This window comes from Pagrus pagrus (assembly GCF_965226575.1).
Source record: "Pagrus pagrus genome assembly, chromosome: 6".
Classification (NCBI taxonomy): domain Eukaryota; kingdom Metazoa; phylum Chordata; class Actinopteri; order Spariformes; family Sparidae; genus Pagrus; species Pagrus pagrus.
In genome coordinates, this window is record NC_140190.1 from 24461208 (window position 1) to 24482118 (window position 20911).

At 40.5% G+C, this 20911-nt stretch overlaps 2 protein-coding genes across 3 annotated transcripts; one reads left to right on the forward strand and one right to left on the reverse strand.

Annotated features, from left to right (window-relative positions):
* The first annotated feature begins 712 nt into the window (after positions 1–712).
* On the forward strand, positions 713–4018 carry LOC311258428 (angiopoietin-related protein 4-like). Its single transcript, XM_084354686.1, has 7 exons — positions 713–1259; positions 1536–1646; positions 1928–2009; positions 2544–2657; positions 2872–2967; positions 3055–3339; positions 3508–4018. The coding sequence occupies exons 1-7, from the start codon at positions 783–785 to the stop codon at positions 3687–3689; spliced, it is 1347 nt and encodes a 448-aa protein (XP_084210812.1). The 5' UTR covers positions 713–782; the 3' UTR covers positions 3690–4018.
* A 1899-nt stretch (positions 4019–5917) lies between these two features.
* Positions 5918–20786, reverse strand: LOC311259053 (dipeptidyl peptidase 9-like). 2 transcript variants are annotated; one of them, XM_084355885.1, is made up of 21 exons: positions 20629–20786; positions 17975–18065; positions 17544–17788; positions 15394–15506; positions 14843–15016; positions 13452–13620; positions 13263–13373; positions 12853–12981; positions 12398–12459; positions 12205–12305; positions 11913–12090; positions 11672–11831; positions 11313–11392; positions 10801–10971; positions 10536–10671; positions 9752–9897; positions 9075–9221; positions 8840–8992; positions 8480–8622; positions 8080–8191; positions 5918–7106 (listed from the first exon to the last, which is right to left on the reverse strand). In XM_084355885.1, the coding sequence occupies exons 2-21, from the start codon at positions 18028–18030 to the stop codon at positions 7014–7016; spliced, it is 2679 nt and encodes an 892-aa protein (XP_084212011.1). In that variant the 5' UTR covers positions 18031–18065; positions 20629–20786; the 3' UTR covers positions 5918–7013. The 2 variants fall into 2 exon arrangements, with proteins under 2 accessions (XP_084212011.1, XP_084212012.1); XM_084355886.1 differs by lacking the exon at positions 20629–20786 and adding an exon at positions 20503–20589.
* Positions 20787–20911: the final 125 nt, after the last annotated feature.

Sequence of the window (20911 nt, forward strand, 5' to 3'; positions counted from 1 at the left end):
ACCACTTTTTTATGTGAGCAGATTGTAACATGATGTGAAAAATGAGACCTTCCCCGTCTCTCTCGGTTGCCTATACAAGCCTGAGGATGATTTTAGCAGAGAGCAACAGTAGCTAACATTAGTTTAGAAATGGAGTCTGCTCACACAAAGTAACGACTGGTTTCCAACACAAGCAGGCTGTGATAAGTGTTAAAATAAGTGGAATATTCGGTTTCTAGATCAAATTACTTGAGCTCAGACTTGCTATTGCACAGTAATAAATGAAACACACTGAATATCAGCAAATAGTTCTTAAAATAAAGGCCAAGGAACAAGAAGATATCACAAATTTTGTTGGAAAATGACTTAATACTAGTGGAACATGCTTTTGATGTTACTTGAAACTTTACTGAAAAAATAATATCTGGCTTCACTCTATCTTATTGATTTTAATCAATTCAAGAAGTTCCAGACTAATTGAAGCATAAAAGACAAAATCACTGTCTGAAACAAGTGAATCAGTTGTAAAACAAGAGGACAGTGCTTGTTGCAGCGACTGTTTAATCAGTAATTCAGAGCATTGATTGCATCATGGTACAAGTCCTCAGGAGGGAGATCTCTATGAAAGACTTTCCACACCCCCGACCTCTCTTCATCTCCACCTCCAAGCTCTGACAGCCAATCAGAGCCGCCCTCTGCTGCAGCACTGAGCTATAAAAACCCTCACAATGCCATTCAGCTGCAGACAACAGAGACAGAGAGAGACATCAGATCCAGCTTTCAAACTGAAACACACTCTCAAGATGAAGATGCCACAACTCATCATCCTCCTGCTGACCATCCTGGTGCACGCAGCAGCCGGTTTCCCCACAGACAGGAGAGCTCTGCCGGGCCGGGACAAGCACGCCTCCTGGGACGACGTGAACGTGGTGGCTCACGGCCTTCTGCAGCTGGGCCAGGGTCTGAAGGAGCACGTGGACAAGACCAAAGCCCAGATGAGAGACGTCAACACCAAACTGAAAGCCTTCAACGGCACGGTGGCCGACCTGGAGAGGAGGCAGCAGGAGCAAGACGAGGCTCTGAAGACGAGGAGCAAAGAGATGGAGGAGAGGGAGAGGCTGGTGGCAGAGCTGGCCGAGGAGGTGAGGGTGAAGGCGGAGGAGGTGAAGAGGCAGAGCGAGGACATCCAGACCAGGGTGGAGAGGCTGGAGGAGAAGGTGGACGAGGTGCCAGTTGTGGACAGCAACATAAGTGATCACTCAGGAGTCTCTTTTATCCAGGTGAGAGAAAAATACCTCTTTTATGTCACTCAAATATTAGTCCTGTGTCATTATGTTGAGATTAAACAATGAGATAATTAAACATTTCAAACACACAGATCAGTAAATGATCTAAAAAAGTGTCCACATCCATCAGAGATCATTTAAACTTTTAGAAAGATGATCTGGAGGCAAAAAAAAATCAATCAAAACTAGAAAATTGCAGTTTTCTAAAACCAAATATGACAAAAAACAACTATTTTCCCAAAGCTAATATTCCTTTCTTTCTGTTTCCAGAGGCTGCTGCTGACTCAGAACAGACGCATCGATCAGCTGGTGGAGAAAATCAAGCAGCAACAAGACAAACTGGAAAAGCAGAGTCTGCACCTGCAAACACTGCAGAGCAAGGTGAGCCACGCCGCATTTAATGTTAGTCACACAGGACACCTAACTCGACTCAGCCCACGTTTACCAGTAGGAGAACCAGCTGGAGGTGAAAGAGAGAAAATCTGAGCTACAGTCAACCAAATTACTGCCATCATGAGACTGACTGTAGTGACTGTAGTGTGATATTTTGACTAGAAATTAGACAAATACATCCGGGAAAGGTTTTGAGTTTGTGCAGCTTTAACAGGATACATTTTCTGTTTGGTGACAAAAGTGATAATCTTATTTTCTTGACCCACCAGGTTGGACACAAGAGAGTCAAATCACACAGACGGAGAGACGAAGAGACGGTGCTGAGAGGAGAGGCGGAGCACAGCATAACAGGTGAGAAAACAAAGTGTTCGAAAAAAATATGTTTAAAAGTGATGGAAGATGGACATTGCACAAAAAAGAGAGAGATCTGACCTCAACTGCTGAACCTTATCTCAGGAGCAAGTTAACTCTGCCCTCATGTCTTCCTCTTTTTATGATCATGAGTAAAGAAAAACATCTCAAATCATTTGTTTAACGTATTTTGAGGTGGAACATGAATCCCTGACAGCGTGCACGTCGACAGACAACATTAAATAAGAAAGTTGTGAAAACGAGTTCACCTTTGCACCTGAATTTATAATACTTGACTTGCTGGCAGAGCAGCTCACACAGTCCAAAGATCAGCCGTTAAACACACCTACTGTTCTGTACTGAACTGTACATTTGTATGACACACTAAGCTTTGCTCTGTGATCACAAGTAAGGTAATGAATCATACTTGAAACCGACTGTTCAGCTCTGCTGTTTCAGTCTGAACAAAAAAAACGAATAAAAAATATTCAATGACCCTGTTACTGAATTTTCTGTGTTCTGGTTTCTCCTCAGGTTTGGCCCGAGACTGCCACGATCTGTTTGAACAAGGGCAGAGAGCCAGCGGCGTCTACACGATCCAACCAGAGGGCTCGCAGCCCTTCAACGTCCTCTGTGAAATGACTTCAGGTGAGTCGAACAGGCTTACATAACTGATCTCAGAGCAAAGTCTCCACTCTGGTGTTCAGTATCCACCCCGTGTGGTGTCAGTAGAAATCACACAGGGCTACAATTAAAGTTTATTCTGGTTACCAATTAATCTGCTGACTATTTTCACGATTAATCGATTGTTTAGTCGATAAAATGTCTTTAGCTCAACCGTTTCCCTCTGCTCTCTCTGCAGAAGGTGGCTGGACCGTCATCCAAAAACGTCTCGATGGATCCCAGAACTTCAACCAGCTGTGGGAGAGCTACAAGAGAGGCTTCGGCAGCCTGAACGGTGAGAAACGAGCAAAAAGCTGAAAAAGTTCCTTAAAAATCTGCATCACTAGACCTCAAAATTAACCTGATTGTTCTCGTCCTTCAGGGGAGTTCTGGTTGGGCTTGGAGAACATCCACTCCCTCTCGAAACAAGGCCAGTACGTCCTGCAGGTGGAGCTCTCTGATTGGGCGGGAGAGCAGCAGCAGGCAGCTCGTTATCACTTCCAGCTTGAGGGAGAGCAGAAGAAGTTCAGTCTCCACCTGGAGGAGGAGGCTTCATCTGGCAGTCAGGAGAAAATAATGTCGCCTGCAGCGTCTGGTCTTCCTTTTTCCACGGCTGACAGAGACAACGACCTCGCTGCAGACGTCAACTGTGCTGAGCTGCTGTCAGGTGAGACTGCTTGACTGTTTCTGGTCGTTCGTAGATTCTTATAAAGAAATAAAGAAAAGAAATCCTCAAAACAACAAAAAACAAAACCTTAAACGTCAACACCAGCACACAAACGTGAAAACTAAAGGTCAGTGCATTGTTTTATAAAAATCCCCTCTTCTGTTGCAGGTGGTTGGTGGTTCAGCAGCTGTGGTGACTTGAACCTCAACGGCAGATATCCCAGAAGGCCGAGCGCGCTCAGACCTCAGCAGTCCAGAAGACGAGGGATGTTTTGGACGTCCTCAAAAGGACAAAACGTCTCTTTGAAGACAACTCTGCTGAAGATCAAACCCGCCACAATAAAACAATAAGCAGATCAGTCTCAAACGGGACCAAAGACGACATTATGCACTTAAATGTCGACAAAAGACTGATTTCATTCCAATCTGCACATTAATGATCTCCTGATCAGTCACCATATTTCTATGCTATGCTATATGATAACTCGTGTTTCAGTCATATTGATCGCTGTAACTTTATTCCCTTTATAAGGGTTTCACTTCTTAACCTTATTTTGTAATACAGGCCGTATGTGTTTTAAATACTTAATAATGTTGTGTTTTACTGTCAACATTTACACACTTTTTATTTCATTTTTTATGAAGTAGATGGAAATAAAGTTTTTAAAAGGTCGAATGAATCCCGGCTCTTTGTTCATGCTTGAAGGTGTAACAGTGCACAAACACAACACATACAACAAAAACCATAAAGAAACAGATTTTTCTGCTTTAAGAAAATAAAATCTATTTAATTATTATTTGTAGTCATTTTAAAGTTTGTTTTCATCAATATGTACAGTATCTGTATATATCATGTTTATGTCATCCTGGATATGAATAAGTGCGTAAATAATAATAATTATTAATAATATTCTATAACATGTTGACAACTTAATAACCACATTGTTTAAAAAGACAAGATCAGAAAATAACTGTTTTAAGCCTGAAGGGGGCCTGAATAGAGGACTGTTTTCACAAATGTTAAATTATTATGAGTCTCAAAATAAATCACAAATTGTTTACTTTATGTAATACTTTATCTTTCAAGCTTATTTTCTCTGACTGGAGATTCATTTGGCCCAAAATACTATGATAAAAAAAATCTCTCCTAAAACATCTGTCAACATGGGAACCAACATCTCACATCCTACATCACTGCTGTTGAGTCAATAAATAGAAAAGTTATTTGAAAAGTATTTTGTGTAATCAGTGTTTGCTGCCCCTGAGCGGACTGGCTACATATTTATGAAGGTATAGGGTTGCTATGGGAAACTTTATAATCAATCTGATTTTCAACGGATGCCCCTCAGCGGCTTCCAACACGTTCTCCTCACGTGCTTTAATTTTGCTTTAACACATCCTGGGTTTTTGAAGGGTTGACCACGGTTTGTTTGGAGCTACTGCTCCCTGCTGGAGAAAGTGGTATTAAAAATACAGATGTGTCGGCTTTTTCTGGATTAAAACATCACAAGAAATATATGAAGGGGATAAAACTCTTAAGTCTTACATTCACAACTTAAAATATTCTCACTGCTCATTCTTGCTTCCACCTGTAACTTTACACCACAGGAATAACAGCTGTATTTAGAGAATTCATCATTTTGATGAGTGTTTGTTGTGAATCTTCTGCAGTACAGATTTTAAAGCTCTTTAAAAGGTAAATGTATATTTTTGGGTGAATAAAACTGACTTGACTTGTGTTATGTCTATGTTGAGAGGAGCTGTCCTCATGAGCCCCCTGAAGCTCGTCTCACTCCTCCTGACAAAACATCTGCATTTTGTTTCTCAATCTCATAGAAACCCCGAGAGGAAAGTGAGGAATCCACTTTCAAATTTATTCTATTTGTGACAACAGGTGGGAATTTCTTTCTCCAGATTTTTCTTCGTTTTTTTTCTTTTTTTAATCTGTGACAGTTCAATCGATCAAGCTTTATTTGTATAGCGCCGATTCACAACTACGGTCATCTCATGAAACTATCCAAATTGAGCAGGTCGGGACCATGTTCCTTGATTAATTTATTTACAGAGACACAAGATTTCCCTCGTGAGCAGCACTTGACGACCGTGGTGAGAAAAAACTGTAACAGTTTTGTGTGAAACTATGGAGTCCCATAAGGGACATGGGGGAGAAAAATAAAAGTATGGGAGGAAAAAATACAAACTTTTGTCTTCTCTCTCTCAAAACGTTAGTTTTTTCTTGCAAAACTTTGTTTTCTATATTTGTTGTTTTCTCATAAATAAGGGTAATTGGTGTAAATAAGAGCTCTGGGCTGCATCAGTGAGAAAACAAGGGAATACAGAAAAAGAAAGTTTTGCGAGTGACTGCATCCTGCCATGTTTTTTCGTCTCCTATGTCCCCTAAAGGGCCCCATACTAAACAGATGAAAAAATAAATAGTCTTTGACACATACAAATGTGACGGATCAGTGGGTCGCAGAAATGCCAACATTTCTTCCTGGAGACTGGGCTGGTTAGTTTATTTAAAAAATTACATCTAAACTGCTTTTTAAAAATAATTCATTTGGTAACAAGACTTTGAAAAAGATTGTTCACTTCCGTTTATTTCTTCAATATCTGAGAATACATTTCACCATGTACAGGTCATGATACAGATGGTCATCAGACAAACATGTAACAAGGCATTTTACTGTTGTAGGTCCTCAGACAGGTTCCCTGATATTCACTATATGAGCAGGCACTCTTAAACTCTTACAAGGCACCTCAGACCGCCAACAGTTGTGTCAAACATCATCTCATTGGTCAGTTTGTTGGCACCAAGGCAAACATGTAATATGTGCAAAAGTCCTCAGCAGCAGAAGAAAAAGAAACTCCCCGGAAAATTAAAGCAAGCGAGTGAAACGGCAACAGGTCGCTACATATTTCCACCATTTATGAATGCATAAGAATCATAAAAATATTGTTTTTCAATACACATAAAAATGTGGTATGTGACTTTTTTTTTTCTTGTAGATAGAAGTGTGACACACCACATAAAGTTATCTATGACAGCACGAGAGCACAAGTGTACAACAAAGGGGGTTAAGAGCTTTCTCGTCTGCTCTCATAGAGCTTCACTGAGTTCACTCCAGTGTTTATTCACAGACACAGAAACAAAACTTTATCAGTCGGGTCCCAGAACAACAAAGTGAGAGTTCAATAAAAACAGGAAATGGCACAACAACAAAAAGAGAAATCTCCTGGGCGCAGCAGGTCCACTTGGGTATTTTTTGCATTGCTGACCTGTGTTAACGGTGCAACGAGCAGCATTTCAACATCACCATCGTCAAGTCATGATTTTGTCTACCATCATCACAATCTCACGATCTCTGCTGTTACAGGCGTAAAGAAATCAGCAGATTTCCCTCCACTGCAGAACGCAGACTTTGTTCAGTGATGGTCTAATTCAGTGATTCTACTTAAGTCTGAATCTTGTGACGATTTATTGATGCCAAAATGCTTCCGCACCTTTAAAACTGACAACAACTCTTGAGGTGTGATAAGGTTTGGCATAGCTTGAATTCAACACATTATAAAATCAAGTGAAAGAGAAAGAGTTGCAGGTTTAAATAAGTGGATGAGGCAGGGAGACGAGGGAAGGAAGCGAGGAAAGGGAAGGTCAGTGTGTAGAAAGGCTTATCAGAGGTTCTGCTGGAGGAAGTGCAGCAGCGTAATCTCGTAATGCTCTCCGGACTCTGGACACCGGATGCTGTGTCGCTCGTTGGGATAAACCTGGAAAAACAGAAAAGCCAAAGAAACAAGTTCAATCATGGCAGAATATCTGGATTCTACTTATAAGATGTATAAACTCTTCCCAAGACTGTCTAGCAGAGTTTCTGTAATTTCTGCTATTTCACGTACATACCCTAACCCACTGTCTGGAGGTTTCTTATCGGAGCTGCAGGAATTAACATTAGAGACTTTGCTGATGCCCTCAACGTGAATACAGAACCATACTACGTGATAACAGGCCCTCCATGGTTCCTAATTTAAACATTTTTTGGACAAGGTGCAGCTGTCTTCAAATGTGTTATTATTATAAGTTACTTTTTAACAGGCTTCAGTCAAACACCAAATGCGCTGTGCCCGAGCCAGATCTTGTTGAACTTAGACATATTAGATGAAAGTAACATTTACATAAATAGAAGTTCATATTTCTAGAAGTAGTAGTAAAGAAGCCACATTAGCTGGGTGTGCTCTGATGGATCAGACATTATTGGTTCCATGTTTGTTTCCTTTTGTAATTTAGTTACAGCGTGATCAATACAAATATTTCTCAAAAATTGAAAGCAAGATTGAAGACAAAGCAACGTTAACTTTATAATCCAGTATATTTTTAAGCCCTGTCAAAATCGTATAAGATATTTTAAGGCTTCAAATTCATTTTCGACTTTCAACTTGAGACTTTTCAAAGGACTCAGAAACCCTGTCTTGGATTGAAATACTGTAAAAACTGCAACGATAACAAGATCCAACAGAACAGGTAATTTTTGTTTCATACCAATATCAAAATGTGCTCTGTAATGTGCCGTATGACAACACTGATGGTCTCTGGATAAAGTCGTTCCTTATAATGAAAATGCTGCTGGAGCTTAGACTTCTTCAGACTTGCTTCAGTTTATGAAAAAGATAAACATCCGAACACCGTTTTACATCTTTATGACAGTCTACACTAAAGTGATTATAGACGAGTGAATCCTCTTACCTGCAGGCTGTACGGCTTCCCTGCCCGGATGAGTTGAGACACGAGGAAGTTGGTGTGGAAAAAGTGCACATTCTCATCTAGAAACCCGTGCAGGATGAGCAACCTGTTGGGCCTGCATTTAACAAAAGGATAGAGCTCTTAGTTTCTCTACTCATGTTCACATACAAACACACAGAAGCAAATGCAACTGATACTACAGCTGACTTGAGAACTTCCACATCTTTTTCTACCTCCTTCTAATCTGTACCTACAAATTACCTACAATCTAGTAATTTTGTGAAATTAGAAACCAGCCTTGTTGTCAGATGAAAAGAGGTAGATGACAGAGGGTACAGTATAATGTTGCATTACAAAGCGGGCGACTGGTGGACAATTAACTGAATGGCAACAAAGGACTCACTCGCTGGGGAGTTTGTCGACATGCAGCGCGACAGAACAAGCCTCGTATCCCTTCTGGTTTTTCTCAGGCGTGTCTAAGTATCGCTCTGTGTAGCCTGTGTCGTACGCCATCCACAACGTCACCGGAGCTCCTGCGATGGCAACCTGAAAACACAAACAAATAAAAACAACAGGAAGTCAAACAGAAGTTGGGCTGAATCCTGAAGGTAGCAGGTAGTCACACCAATTGAGACTAACAGTAAAAAGAGTTGCACAAAATTAACTGTAATGGATTACAACACGGTACCAGAGCTCCCTTCGTTTATAATGTTGTTTAAATGTTGACTAAAGCATTACAAGAGTAAATGTTCATGGCTCTGACCTTGAAGATGTCGGGTTTGTGGATGAGGCCCATAAGAGACAGGAAGCCTCCGTACGACCAGCCATGGATTGCAACACGACTCAGGTCCACGAACTTGTACTTGTCAGCTACGTAGTGCAAACCCTCCACCTGGTCGTCAATCTCCACCTGACCCTAATTGGAGGAGAACAGAGAGGTGAACTCACCTGGCATGGCACACTTTCACTAACAAATTAAAATGTATGTTTTAATTTACCATTTTGTCCTTCACAGCTCCTTCAAACTTGAGACCTCGCTGACAGGAGCCCCGCCCATCGATGACCAGCACAACGTAGCCCAGGGACGCCAGTGTGCTCAGCCGCAGGTACTTCACTCCTTTATAAGAGTTATTCACTAACTGGACCTGGACGGAAAGAAAATGTGTTAACAGAAATGTCCTTTAGTCAAATAAAACTCTAAAGCTTTAACTGTCACTTTGACGTCATCACAGTGATGAAATTGTTGCAGTTACACATCCTGCTGAAGTGTCCACAAGCAAAACCCTGACTGCCGCTTTTCTTCACGATCAGCTAATTGCTCTAAAATCTGCCTTAAATCTAAGATGATGTATTATTATTATAGATGTAAAGCAGAACATTTTTGGTTTTATAAAACAGGCGTTGCTTACAAAAAAGAAAAATGAGTAATTAAAAGAAAGTCATTATCTTTTTGCCTCCACTAAGCAAGATAACGAAAAATCAGCAGCTAGAGCACAGGGTGGTTCATTAAGATTTAGAAGGACTGTAATGCAGACAAAAAAAATCCGTATTTTCTGCTTATCACATTCTGGTCAGATGCTTTCAGTTGGCCAAAAAAAAAGACAAAAAGACAAATCCTACACTGTTTTATAGCCAAGTCTATGTGAGATGTGTAACAGCGTGGTGGAGAACAAACCTGCGGACCACCGTAGACAAAGACGACAGTGGGATGCTTCCTGCCGGGGACCAGGTGCTGTGGTTTGTACAACATGCCATACAGATCGAAGCCCGACTTCCCCGTGAAGCTAAAGATCTCTGGAGGACTGGAGTCAAACGGAAAACCTGGGGGAAAAAAAAATATATATATACTGATGTAATAATATAGTAAGAATATACTTTTAGAGACACAAGTCTCAAGTAATTAGATTCAGTTTAACGCCTTCTTTCCACACAGGTTTGTTTTAGGTTGTATGACTCTATTTTTCTACGCAAGGAAATACATTTATTTATGCCATCTCCAACATGAGAGAAGCTAATTTTCTCTGCTTTAACATATTTATGCAGCATCATTGAGAAAGACAGGAACAATAATGAATGGGGACAAATGACGGAGGAGGTTGACCTGCCAGGTGTTTATCCAGCATTGTGGAGGTGCTGAATTTTGTTATAAGACTATGAACCAGTAAATTATGCATGCACTCTATATGTTACACAGCTAGCATGCAAACAATGTTAGCTTAATATGCTGCCAAACTTTATAGAAATCAAATAAATAAAGAGCTGTAAAGTATAGAGCTGTATGACATTCAGCAATCAGTTGGTTGATTTGTTTGTGCTAACTTCATGTGATCGGTTCAAAATCCACGAAGGGTCAATCATGGATATAAGTGTCATCTTAAACAGGTGATGAAGCAAAGCAGAAGAAAGGAAAGTTCACATTTCATCTGTGATAAACAGTTAAATCATTTTGTTCTTGGTACCAGAAGACTCCATCATGCTCGCCCAGAACTGAGGCTCTTTGTGCAGCGGGTCGTCGTCCGAGCTGTTCAGCTTGTAGATGTGAACACAGGGAGCTGTGGTCAAACTGCTGTAATGGCTGACGAACATGTCAAAGGTCTGCGTGGAAGAAAACAAAAAAACACGACAGGGTTAAACAACATTTACAACTATTTATATTTCTGCTGATAGCTGTGGAGGAACTGCACAAAAAAACATCTTCATGTATGTGTGTGTGTGTTGGTTTACCTGGCTCACAGAGCAGCTGTGGGAGAAGCCGGGTTTGGTGAGTCGAACGATTTCACCCGGCGAGTCGTAGCTTACTACATAGAGGTGATGCTCCAGAGGAGAGTCTTTGGTTCCCTGGAAGTAAACCAGCTTTGTCGCCTCGTCCACCCAAATCTGAGGACTGGATGAACGCTGAGTACCACAAAGCAAGAAAAAAAAAAAAAAAAAGACTTGTAAAGACATATGCAAGAGATAAAGAATCAATATCTCGTTGTTTTTGTTTTTTTACATTAATTTGCTTCAGTTACAGTAAATATGTGTCATATTCCTTTTCTCCTGTTTTAATCTGTTCTAATCTTTGTGTTTTACTGGTAATTTTATATTTAAGAACCTACAATTTTTTACATTATTTTGACGAATCCTTGATAATACACATGTTCTGTATGTGGCCAGCATGCAGCACAACTCAGAGTAACACGAGGTAGCACTGATGAGTGGTTGTGGTGGTTTAGTAGTGCTGCTCTGGGCTTTACCTTTGCTCCATGATTGGCCAGCACCTCCCAATCCCCACTGGTCACTGTCACCTCCTCTTTGACTGGACACTTGAAATCATCTGAGAGAGGAGACGAGGTGAGTGGATTCATTGAAAAACGATCAGCAGAATAGTTTTGTGTAATTATTCAACTGTGCAATACTCTATACTCTGGCGTTAATACTGCATTTATATTCTACATTATTATTTATTTCAAAATAATCTACATGTAGTTACATATTGTCATATTACGCAGATACTTTTACATACTCTTATCTTTCTCATTTAACATTTTTTATTTTCTTTCCATGTTTCTTTTTTAAACTGGTACACACTAGCCACGACGGCTGAGCTTGTTACCATTAGAGTGATTGTATCCTTTGGCCCAGTTGTAGCTGCCCCGCTGTAACACCGAGGTGATCTTATACAGGTGACAGAAACCCGTTTTTGATTCATTCACTGTGATGAAGGTGATCTCATCATCTGTGGTTTGGATGAATGGATGGAAGATGTCGTGGACCTGAGAGACAAAGAGACGATCACGACGGGTCTTATCAGCATGAATAACAACAGAACAGAGAGCTGTGGTGTTGGGCCTTACATTGATCCAGATGTCGCTGGTTTCCTGGTAGATGATGAAGGGCTGGACGGCGTCTCCGAGGGCCTCCAGGCTCTCCTGCCTGCTGGCCTTGTCCTTAGGTACCGGAATGAAGAGCTCTGGAGGCAGCAGGACCAACTGGAGGTGCTGCTGCCGTCTGTCCATCATGACCGCCCATGCACTGACACACACAGAGAGCAAGAGCCGAGTGTGTTTTGGGCTTTGAAGCATCTGGAGTTTTTCAAGGCTATTTTAAAATCACAGCACTTTTCTACATTTGACAGAAAATACTTACTATTTGCCGTCTTTTGTCCACCCGGCTCTGGTGATATATTCGGCTTCAGGGAACAGGCTGCTGAAAGGAAAAGGCAACTCCTTGTCCTGTGTGCTGACAATCTGATGGAGAAAAACCAGGTTGACATTTGAACATCTCTCTGAGGAACTTTATGGTGAAATAAAAAGTTTTGTGGCACTGAACAAGCACTCACTTTGCCAAGATTGTCTGTCCTTATTTCTGCTATTTTGAGAGTGATATCAGGATTCTTGCTGCCTGGACACAAACAAAGCTGAGTTACATACAAAAATATAAACAACACATGAAACCAACCTTTATGATATTAACAGGAGTCTGCATAAACACTGTGAGCCATTACAAATATCTGACTGAGCTTCACAAGAAATAAGGTTTTATAAAAAAAGACTGTTAATAAAACCTTTGCTTGACAGCCTGCATGTGAAGTGATGCTTTAATTACAAAAGCACATCAAAACCAGTAGACATCAAATGCATCACATCATTCATGATATAAATGATGAACTTTTTCTGTATCTTATGGATATGTTTGTGTTTTTAGTTTCCTGGTGAGACCAAAGACAATTTCCCTACATTGGCTGGACGATAAAGTTTATTCAGTTCCAACGTTTTTTTCTGTGTTTCTTTGTACCTGCGCGTGGGTATCTGTAGATGTCGGTCTTGCGCTCTTCCAAAGCTGGAGATGGGACGTGAATGATCTCCACCTCGGACTCGTCCACCTCCTCGTACAGAATCTGCAGAGTCTTTCCGCCATCTGACTCTGAACCAGAAAGAGAGACCAGTAAAACCAGTCAGAGAAGGAGAACACCACAAGTAGGTAGCAACAAACCACACAGGTAACCTCATTGTTATTATTACGACCGATCCATTATGTATTTGCTTTAAACCACTTTTTAAAAAGTCTTACATGAATAGATTCTTGTTATTTAAGGAAATGATAATAATCAATCTTCATTTGAAAACTTCTAATATTATGATAATGACTGACAGGCCTTGCTAAGACAACTTTGACAACAATCTATGTCTCTATTACTGACTCACCCTCACGAGCAGCAGGTGACCACCAGTATCCAGTGAAGCGGTCAAACTCCTCCTGTGTGACAAAAGTAGCTACACCGGCAGATCTGGTGTCCTCCTTTGGGTTATCAATACCTGAGATTGACAAAGAGAAAGATAAAACACCACTCCAAGGTACCAGGTAAGAACAGATGTGACCATCTCGACTCCGACCTTTATGGCAGAAGGTGAGCCTCCTCTCTTCATTCGTCTGAATGCTGGTCACCCAAATGTCGTTGTTGTTGATGAAGCCGATAAAGTTGGGGTCCCCGGGGCATATCTTTGGGTCCATGCGTGTGCCTGAACTCTGGCTCTTAATCTCGAAAGGCTCCATAGGAGAAGTCTGCACAAACACAGAGAGGATGGAGGACATGATGGGTCACAGCTGCAGCCTCACACTTCAACAATAAGTGAAGACATTAAATACACGAATATCAACTCCAGGGTTTCAGCCAGTGTATTACAATCCAGCAGCCGGCCTGGCCCAAGCATCAGGGAAATGTTTCAGAATGTATTTCTGAGGTGTTTTTTAAACTCAACTATGTGTCATACAGGCAGCACACTCCTTTAAAGAATAATTCAGTGTGTAGGTTGTATTCGACACTTTAGCGAGTGTGCAATACTCAGCATAAAGTTAGCAGTGATCACTGTGAACGTAGCAGCACAGTGTGTGTACAGCTTAGGCTAACTGTCGATGAATAAATGCTAGAACTCTTCATGAAACAAGGCAACTTCTTGTGTCTTGGAATAAGCAACAACATCGACCCTGGTTCACGTAAAGTGGACTGACCTTTAACCATGCATCTCTGAGTTTGGTTATTTTCAAGTGGTCTTGAGTGGGTCAAGTAAATTATCCTACTTCTTAAGCTAAATAAACATTTTAAAATTTCTAAACAAAATGCTTCCCTTCAAAGCTGAAAACGAGATTTGGAGATACACAGGGTTTTGTGGGATTTCATGGATAATCTCTTTGATAAAGATCCCTTTTTGGGGTTATTGAAGAATTGTGAAAATATGTCATACATTTAGTCTTTTAGTTGATCGACAATTTTGAAGTCATTTTTAAAGCCAAAAATGATATTTTATGTAAATAAACGTTAATCAACCTTGAAAATGATTATTCATGATATGTACTGACTGAGAGGGAAATTTTACAGTTGAAAAATAAACTTGTTGCTGCTCTCTGGTGAACAAACTGTGTAATAATGAAACACAGTTTCTAAATTTCTATCTATACTACAAATGACTTGTAGCTGTTAGCAGCTGTTTACGCCAATATTGATATATCTGTGATAAGCTAATATAGGCTGGTATTTACTAACATGTCTCTTTCCCATACCTGCTTATCTCTGCAGGGGGTCTGATGATAAGTTTGGGATATGCCGGCTGAGAAGCAGAGTGCAGCCGATTTTTAAGTTGAAACGTAACTATTCATATTCTCACTGGGAAACTCAATGGAGGCACAAAGTGACTTAAAAAAGCCAAAAATCTCAACCTTATCAATACCTGCAGGTGTGTAACAGTTATCTGTGATGAAAGTCTTACTTAACCGTCCTTAAACTCACAATGAAGCTGTTGTTTCCACCATCACGGCAGAAGTACAGACTGCTGTTGGCCTGGAACAGGAAGAGGCCGCTGGGTCGGTGGTAGTCGTAGGAGGTGATGCCAGACACCCCCAAACGTTTCCTCTCTCTCAGCAGCTCCTCCTCCCGGGAGAGGCCCCCATGGTGAGGGCTGGCCTGAGGTCAGGGGTGACAGGAGGACACACAAGGTGACAATGCTGGCCGAGCGAGGTCAAAGTCAATGAGAGTTTGTTCAGGGCATGTAAAACAAACAAACGGTAAGAAAACATGTAAAGTAAAGAGAGAGACGCCATTTACCAATAAACACAACCTTTTATCTTCTGTCTCTTCAGCAGGAACAAATTCTGCGTTTATGAAATCAACGCAGTTCAGTCTAACAGTTAGGCAGCAGTGAACATCAATCCCATATTCTGCCTTAATATTTTCTTGTGGCCTAATTAGACTTGAGTAGTTTTATGAAAGGAACGCTTCACCAGGATCAATCTCATCAAATTGTCAGAGACAGAAGGACGAGGACTAAAAACCCTCCTCACCTGGAAGTGATCCAGCAGCTGCTTCCACGACAAAACCAACAGAGCATCTTTGCGGATCTTCTTGGGAATGTCTGAGTAGAGTAAAGCGTTTTCCCTGCTGGCGTAAGGCATTCCTGTAAGAAAAGCGAGGACAGGACAAGTCAAGCTAACCTGTCATGTTTTTCCTGATTATTGTTCAGCTGCGTGTACCATGAGTAACAACATGCTCAACCTGCTCTGTCAAGTGCTACAGTTCTTAATAAAAAAAACTGGCTTTGCTTCTTCCACTTCCTGTTTGATGCTTAAACGCTGGTGCAAAATGGCAGGTTCAGAAAAAGTCTTTTTTGTTTGTTTCCGGCACCACTGACACCAAAACCACTTAACGCTCCAGTAAATAGCCAGTTTAAAAGTGTTAAGGTGGTTTACGCTGGATGACTGAAGCTGGGGTAGTTATCATGAACATCAACAACAAATCTATACAATCACAGTATTCGGGGGGAAAAGCTTTAAAGCAAGACTATATAAATTTCACTGAACTGCGATCAGTGTTGTATAAAGTACCTAAAAGTTATACTCGAATAGCACTTGTGGAAAAGTCTGGCAATAAATGTACTTACATATCAAAAGTACAAGTACAAGTTTATTATACAAATATTTACATGTATGTATATACTGTATACTAATTAATTTAAAAATGAAATACTATGTGGCAGCATAGTGCCTCAGAACTGCAATTAATGAAGAGTACTTGAGTAAATATACTCTGTTACATTTCACCACTGACTGTGATTATGGGATCATGGTAAATTCTTTGATGTAGCATAAAAACAGCAGGCATAAAGTCAGTGAACTGATTTAGTAATGTCATTTTTAAAGCGATATCTATCCAAAGTTAGCTAACATTAGCTAACGTGCTACTGGTTATTCTAAACCAAGTGAGGCTGGACCAGTAAAATCCCAGAGTGTGGGTTTCGTTTGTAAAGATTGTGTTATTTCTTCTTCAAAAGCTACACAGTATGAAATCAATGCTGTAATGCCAGATACTGCTGCAGGCAACAACTGTTCAAAGGTCTAAACGTTAGAGGAACATCTACACCGGATAAAAATAAGAATAATACTACAAGGTGTTTCTTGTTTATAAGCAAAGAATAAAAACCCACCAGTGAAACAAGTGAAACTGTCCTGAATCCCTGAAATGCTGCTTTCTCTGAGACTGATCAGAGCCTGACTGATAGATCAGCTGGATGATATTGGTCTCTCACAGATAAATTGGTATCAGCGGATGTGTTGTCCAATATAATGACTTTTTAAGATTGGAATACAGAAAAAGATGAGGTAATTTATAATTATTAAATCCTTAGTGAAGTTTTCTATTATTTTACTGTTATACTGTAAAATATCCTGCTTCCTTTCTATATCTTTGTCATCATGTTTGGAAACATGATCACTGAAAAAAGTTGATATATCAATATTGGAAGCTTTGGCTCCTAATATCAGTACTGGTACCACAACTCTAGTTTCAGTTGGGCTCTAGTGATTGTGTCGTAAATTAATGTAATGAAATATTTTAAGTAGAAATTATAATAATATACTTGGGAAGATTTTGAGACTTGCTGTGTAGAGCCAGCAACAATTGTTGCCGTCCTGACATGACTGTTTGTAGAGTCAACATCTGAGCTCCCATGGGCACGGATCTTACAGACTAGTGCACATTACATCACTTAGCACAGCTCTGGAAATGATATCACACACCAGAACAAGCTGGTTGAGACACAGCTATGAAGAACAGCAACCATTTAGCATGAATTCTCTGCACTACAGAAAGACGGCCATAGAACAAAATGGTGTTCCTGGTTGAATTTCATGTTTTCTCCAGCACACACTGACTAAATCCACTGCGGCTCTTTGGATATCAAATGAGCTTAAAAACAGTTGCAGGCTGGCAACTCTGACTCACCAGCTGTATCCACAGATTATTCACAGAAGCATGCTGCTGCTCAAAGTGAGTGAAAGGAAGCAACTGAATCTGCAGGCCAGCGAGACAGCGCCTGCTAAAAGCACCTTATCTGACTCGGGTTTTCTACATTAATTGTAGAAAATGACATTATTTTACACTCAGCTTGTTTTAATTTTGACCCTGAAAATTCCCAGCTGTCAGATCCCGAGCTCACCAAGGTAGTAGATGCGGTGGGAGTGCGGACTGGTCTCATCCTTCTGGATGAAATGGAAGTCGTGTGGCGCCTTGTTGATGACTACGCCTGTGTGCTTGCGGCTGTTGTGGATGATCTTCCGCAGGCCGTCCCATGTATGCTTCTCCACCTGGAACTGGGTGGGATTCACGTCCTCCATCTCCACCACCTCTGTGCTGTCCGACAGCTCGTCCACCCCCGTCATGCCTGCCAGTGTCTCTGTGACGCTGGGGACAAACAGACTGATCAGCTGAGATGCATCACAATGACAAAGTAACACTAACAAACTGACAAATACAGTACGGATGAATCAAAAATATCAATATTCCAGAGCACACCAGGATACCATCCTGGAGTGCGCTGAATTCTGAATGCTGATTCTGAAGTCACAGATTCAGTCAGCACACCCATACCTTTCCTTGCCGTCTTCTGATTTGTCTTCAATTTTCAGCCTCTTTACTCTGTGCATTAACCGTTCAACAACCCTGCACCAGACCTGACACCCTGTGGGAAACCAGGTAAACACATGAGCACTGGAGAGGTTTAACATGGTTAACATGGCAGCACCTGGTCTAACTAACAATCAAATAATTTTAAGAGATCCATAAAAACCTAGACCAGCCCTATGCTAAGCTCACATGCTATCAATAGTAAAATTGTTACTGAGGTGACGGCCCCGTTCAGGGCAGACGTCTCGGTGCTGCTTCATCGAGGAGCTGCTGCCACACCGCCACACTCCTTCCAGCTGCCTGTCCCTGATATGGAGTCTCACTGAGTGTGACTCAGCTGCATGAAGCTTCAACGTCTGTGTCATAACTGTGGCAAATGTTACACAGTTACTCCACATTTTAGTGTAGGCTGCTCTGTTGCCTGGGGCCGAAATGAAGAGCAATTTCTACAGAAGTTCATTCCCAGAAAACAGTACAGCAGCTCCCTTCACTGAGAACAGATCTCATACGTGGAGATTTGACTTCATGAGAGTGAATGATGATACAGGCCAACATGACTAAAACTGAGTCTGAAAGTATTTCTTTTTAAATTCATTCATTCATTTGAGACTGAAGTTCCAGGTCACGTGAGCTCCATCTGCTAATGACAGTATGAGATGATGTTTAAAAAGTCTCCTAAAATATCTGATGAGTGGACCTTGAGTTTTCTTTTCTTTTATTTCATCAATTAACTGAAGGATCTGCTTGCCCCAGATATTTAATAAACAGAAATCTATCACTTCATTGTCACTGCATTGAAACGTCACTATTCCTTCGTCTGACTGATGTCCTTTATTTAAGTGTACTTCGCTGCCGTCATATTTACTTTCTTTCAGGTAAATACAATCTTATAAATTATGTTTTGATGCTTCTGAAATAGGGGTGCCCATTTTTTTCCCCTTAGAGGGGAAAATCTGTTGTATTGTTAAGATGTAAAATGGCACAAGGATTGAGAGTTTCTTTAGCTGACTGAGTTCCTGCACAGGGTCATGGATCCAACATGTATTTAAAGAACAATTTTACCTTACAAAAAACCCCAAAATGATCTATATCACCATTTTTCTACTGGGCCAAATCATACCCAACTGTGCGGCAGCTTTGACCAGCCCCGGTCTAAAAGCTGCAACAAAAGGACTTTGGACTAACATTATGCTTCCAAGTGCAACACACATAAGTGCAGACATGATTTCTTGAAATTCACCTTGCATCTTTAGGTTGACCTTTGTACTAGGGCTGGCAATATATCGATATTATATCATTATCATAAAACAAGACTACATGTAGTCTTGGATTTTGAATATCATTACATGACATTACCCTCTATCCACTTAGACATTACATCCACGTACTGGTGAAAATCTTACTGTGTAAATACTTTGAGAAAGTACAAATGAGTCATCCCTACAATGTTGTCGTAAACATTAAGGTTGAAGATTTCAAAATATTGAGATATAAACTGTGTTTCATGATGCTGCCTTAAAACTACTGAGATGGTATTTTAAGGCCATATCACAGAGCCCTACTGTGTGCCGAGTAGATGCTGGTCAAATTAAGATAAATAATCTGTTATTATTTTTGACATTTCATGGACTAAATGATGATTCAGTACACAATATCCTATGAGAATAACTAGTGTGATTCAGAAATAATTGTTCTCAAATATTTTATTAATGAAACATTTGGATTTCTTTTTGTTTACAATACTGTGGAGCTGTTTCTGAGCGAAATAGACTGGATACAGGCTGAACCAGTATTGAAAATATCGTGTCATAGACAGACAGACAGATACTTTATTGATCCGGAGGGAATTTTTTAAAATGTAGGCTTATATCGAGTAATTTATATGAGGCATTAAAAACAGAAACATTTGTGGGACTACATTATGATTCAATATACTAAGATATTATCTGAGAATAGCTTGTGTGATACAGCAATAATCATTCTCAAATATTTTATTTGCAATACTGTAAAGATTTTTTAAGTGAACGTAGTGATTTACCGTAAGAAACAAATAGTTAAACTGGATACAAGCAGATTAACTATTGAAAAGTCCCTTATTTGTGTCTGTGCTGTTTACTGTCTGTTCTCATTTACAGACTCACTGTACGCGAAGTGAAAGTTGGTCTACTGTTGTGTGACCTCAATAACTTCTCCTGAAGCCTTAATTAGTCATATTATATCATGAACATATAAAATAAGTGACCACATTTAAATAAGAATTTGAGAATACCTCGTTGTGGTATTTTCGACACTAATTTAACACACATCTCTGTCATAATGCTCTGACAGCAAATAGTTTCAGTTTCCTTTCTGACTCATCAGCTCATCGAGCTCAGAAGTCCACAAATGGACCGACAGCTTCACACCAGACAGACAACATCTGGCTAAGACATCAAACCTGACCAACCCTTATTAAATAACAGTTAAATCCCTCTATGTATACTGTACTTTACCTGGAGCTAGCTAGTTAGCCGCCCATTAGGCAGGAACTAGTACCTTGTTAGCTAACGTACCAAAACTGTACGTTACTTCTCCATAGAAACACATCAACAGTGAACACTCGTTAATTTTTAGCTTACACTTTCTGCCCAGGAGACCTCGAAAGCTTTTCTCCTGTTGGCGAAGAAACGCCTGTGTTGAAAACGACGGTCAGGATCGGAATAAAATGCAGAAGTCAACTACTTTCCAGAGAGCAGGTAGCTTGATGCTAATATGCTAACAACGCGGAAATAGCTCGAGGAATCAAACGTTCCAAGATTACAACCTTTAACCCGGATGTGATCTATCAGCTGTGAACTTCACCAGGCATCAACAGCCTTTATTTCTTCTTAACTGGGTTTGGCACGTTTTTGTTTACAGCGG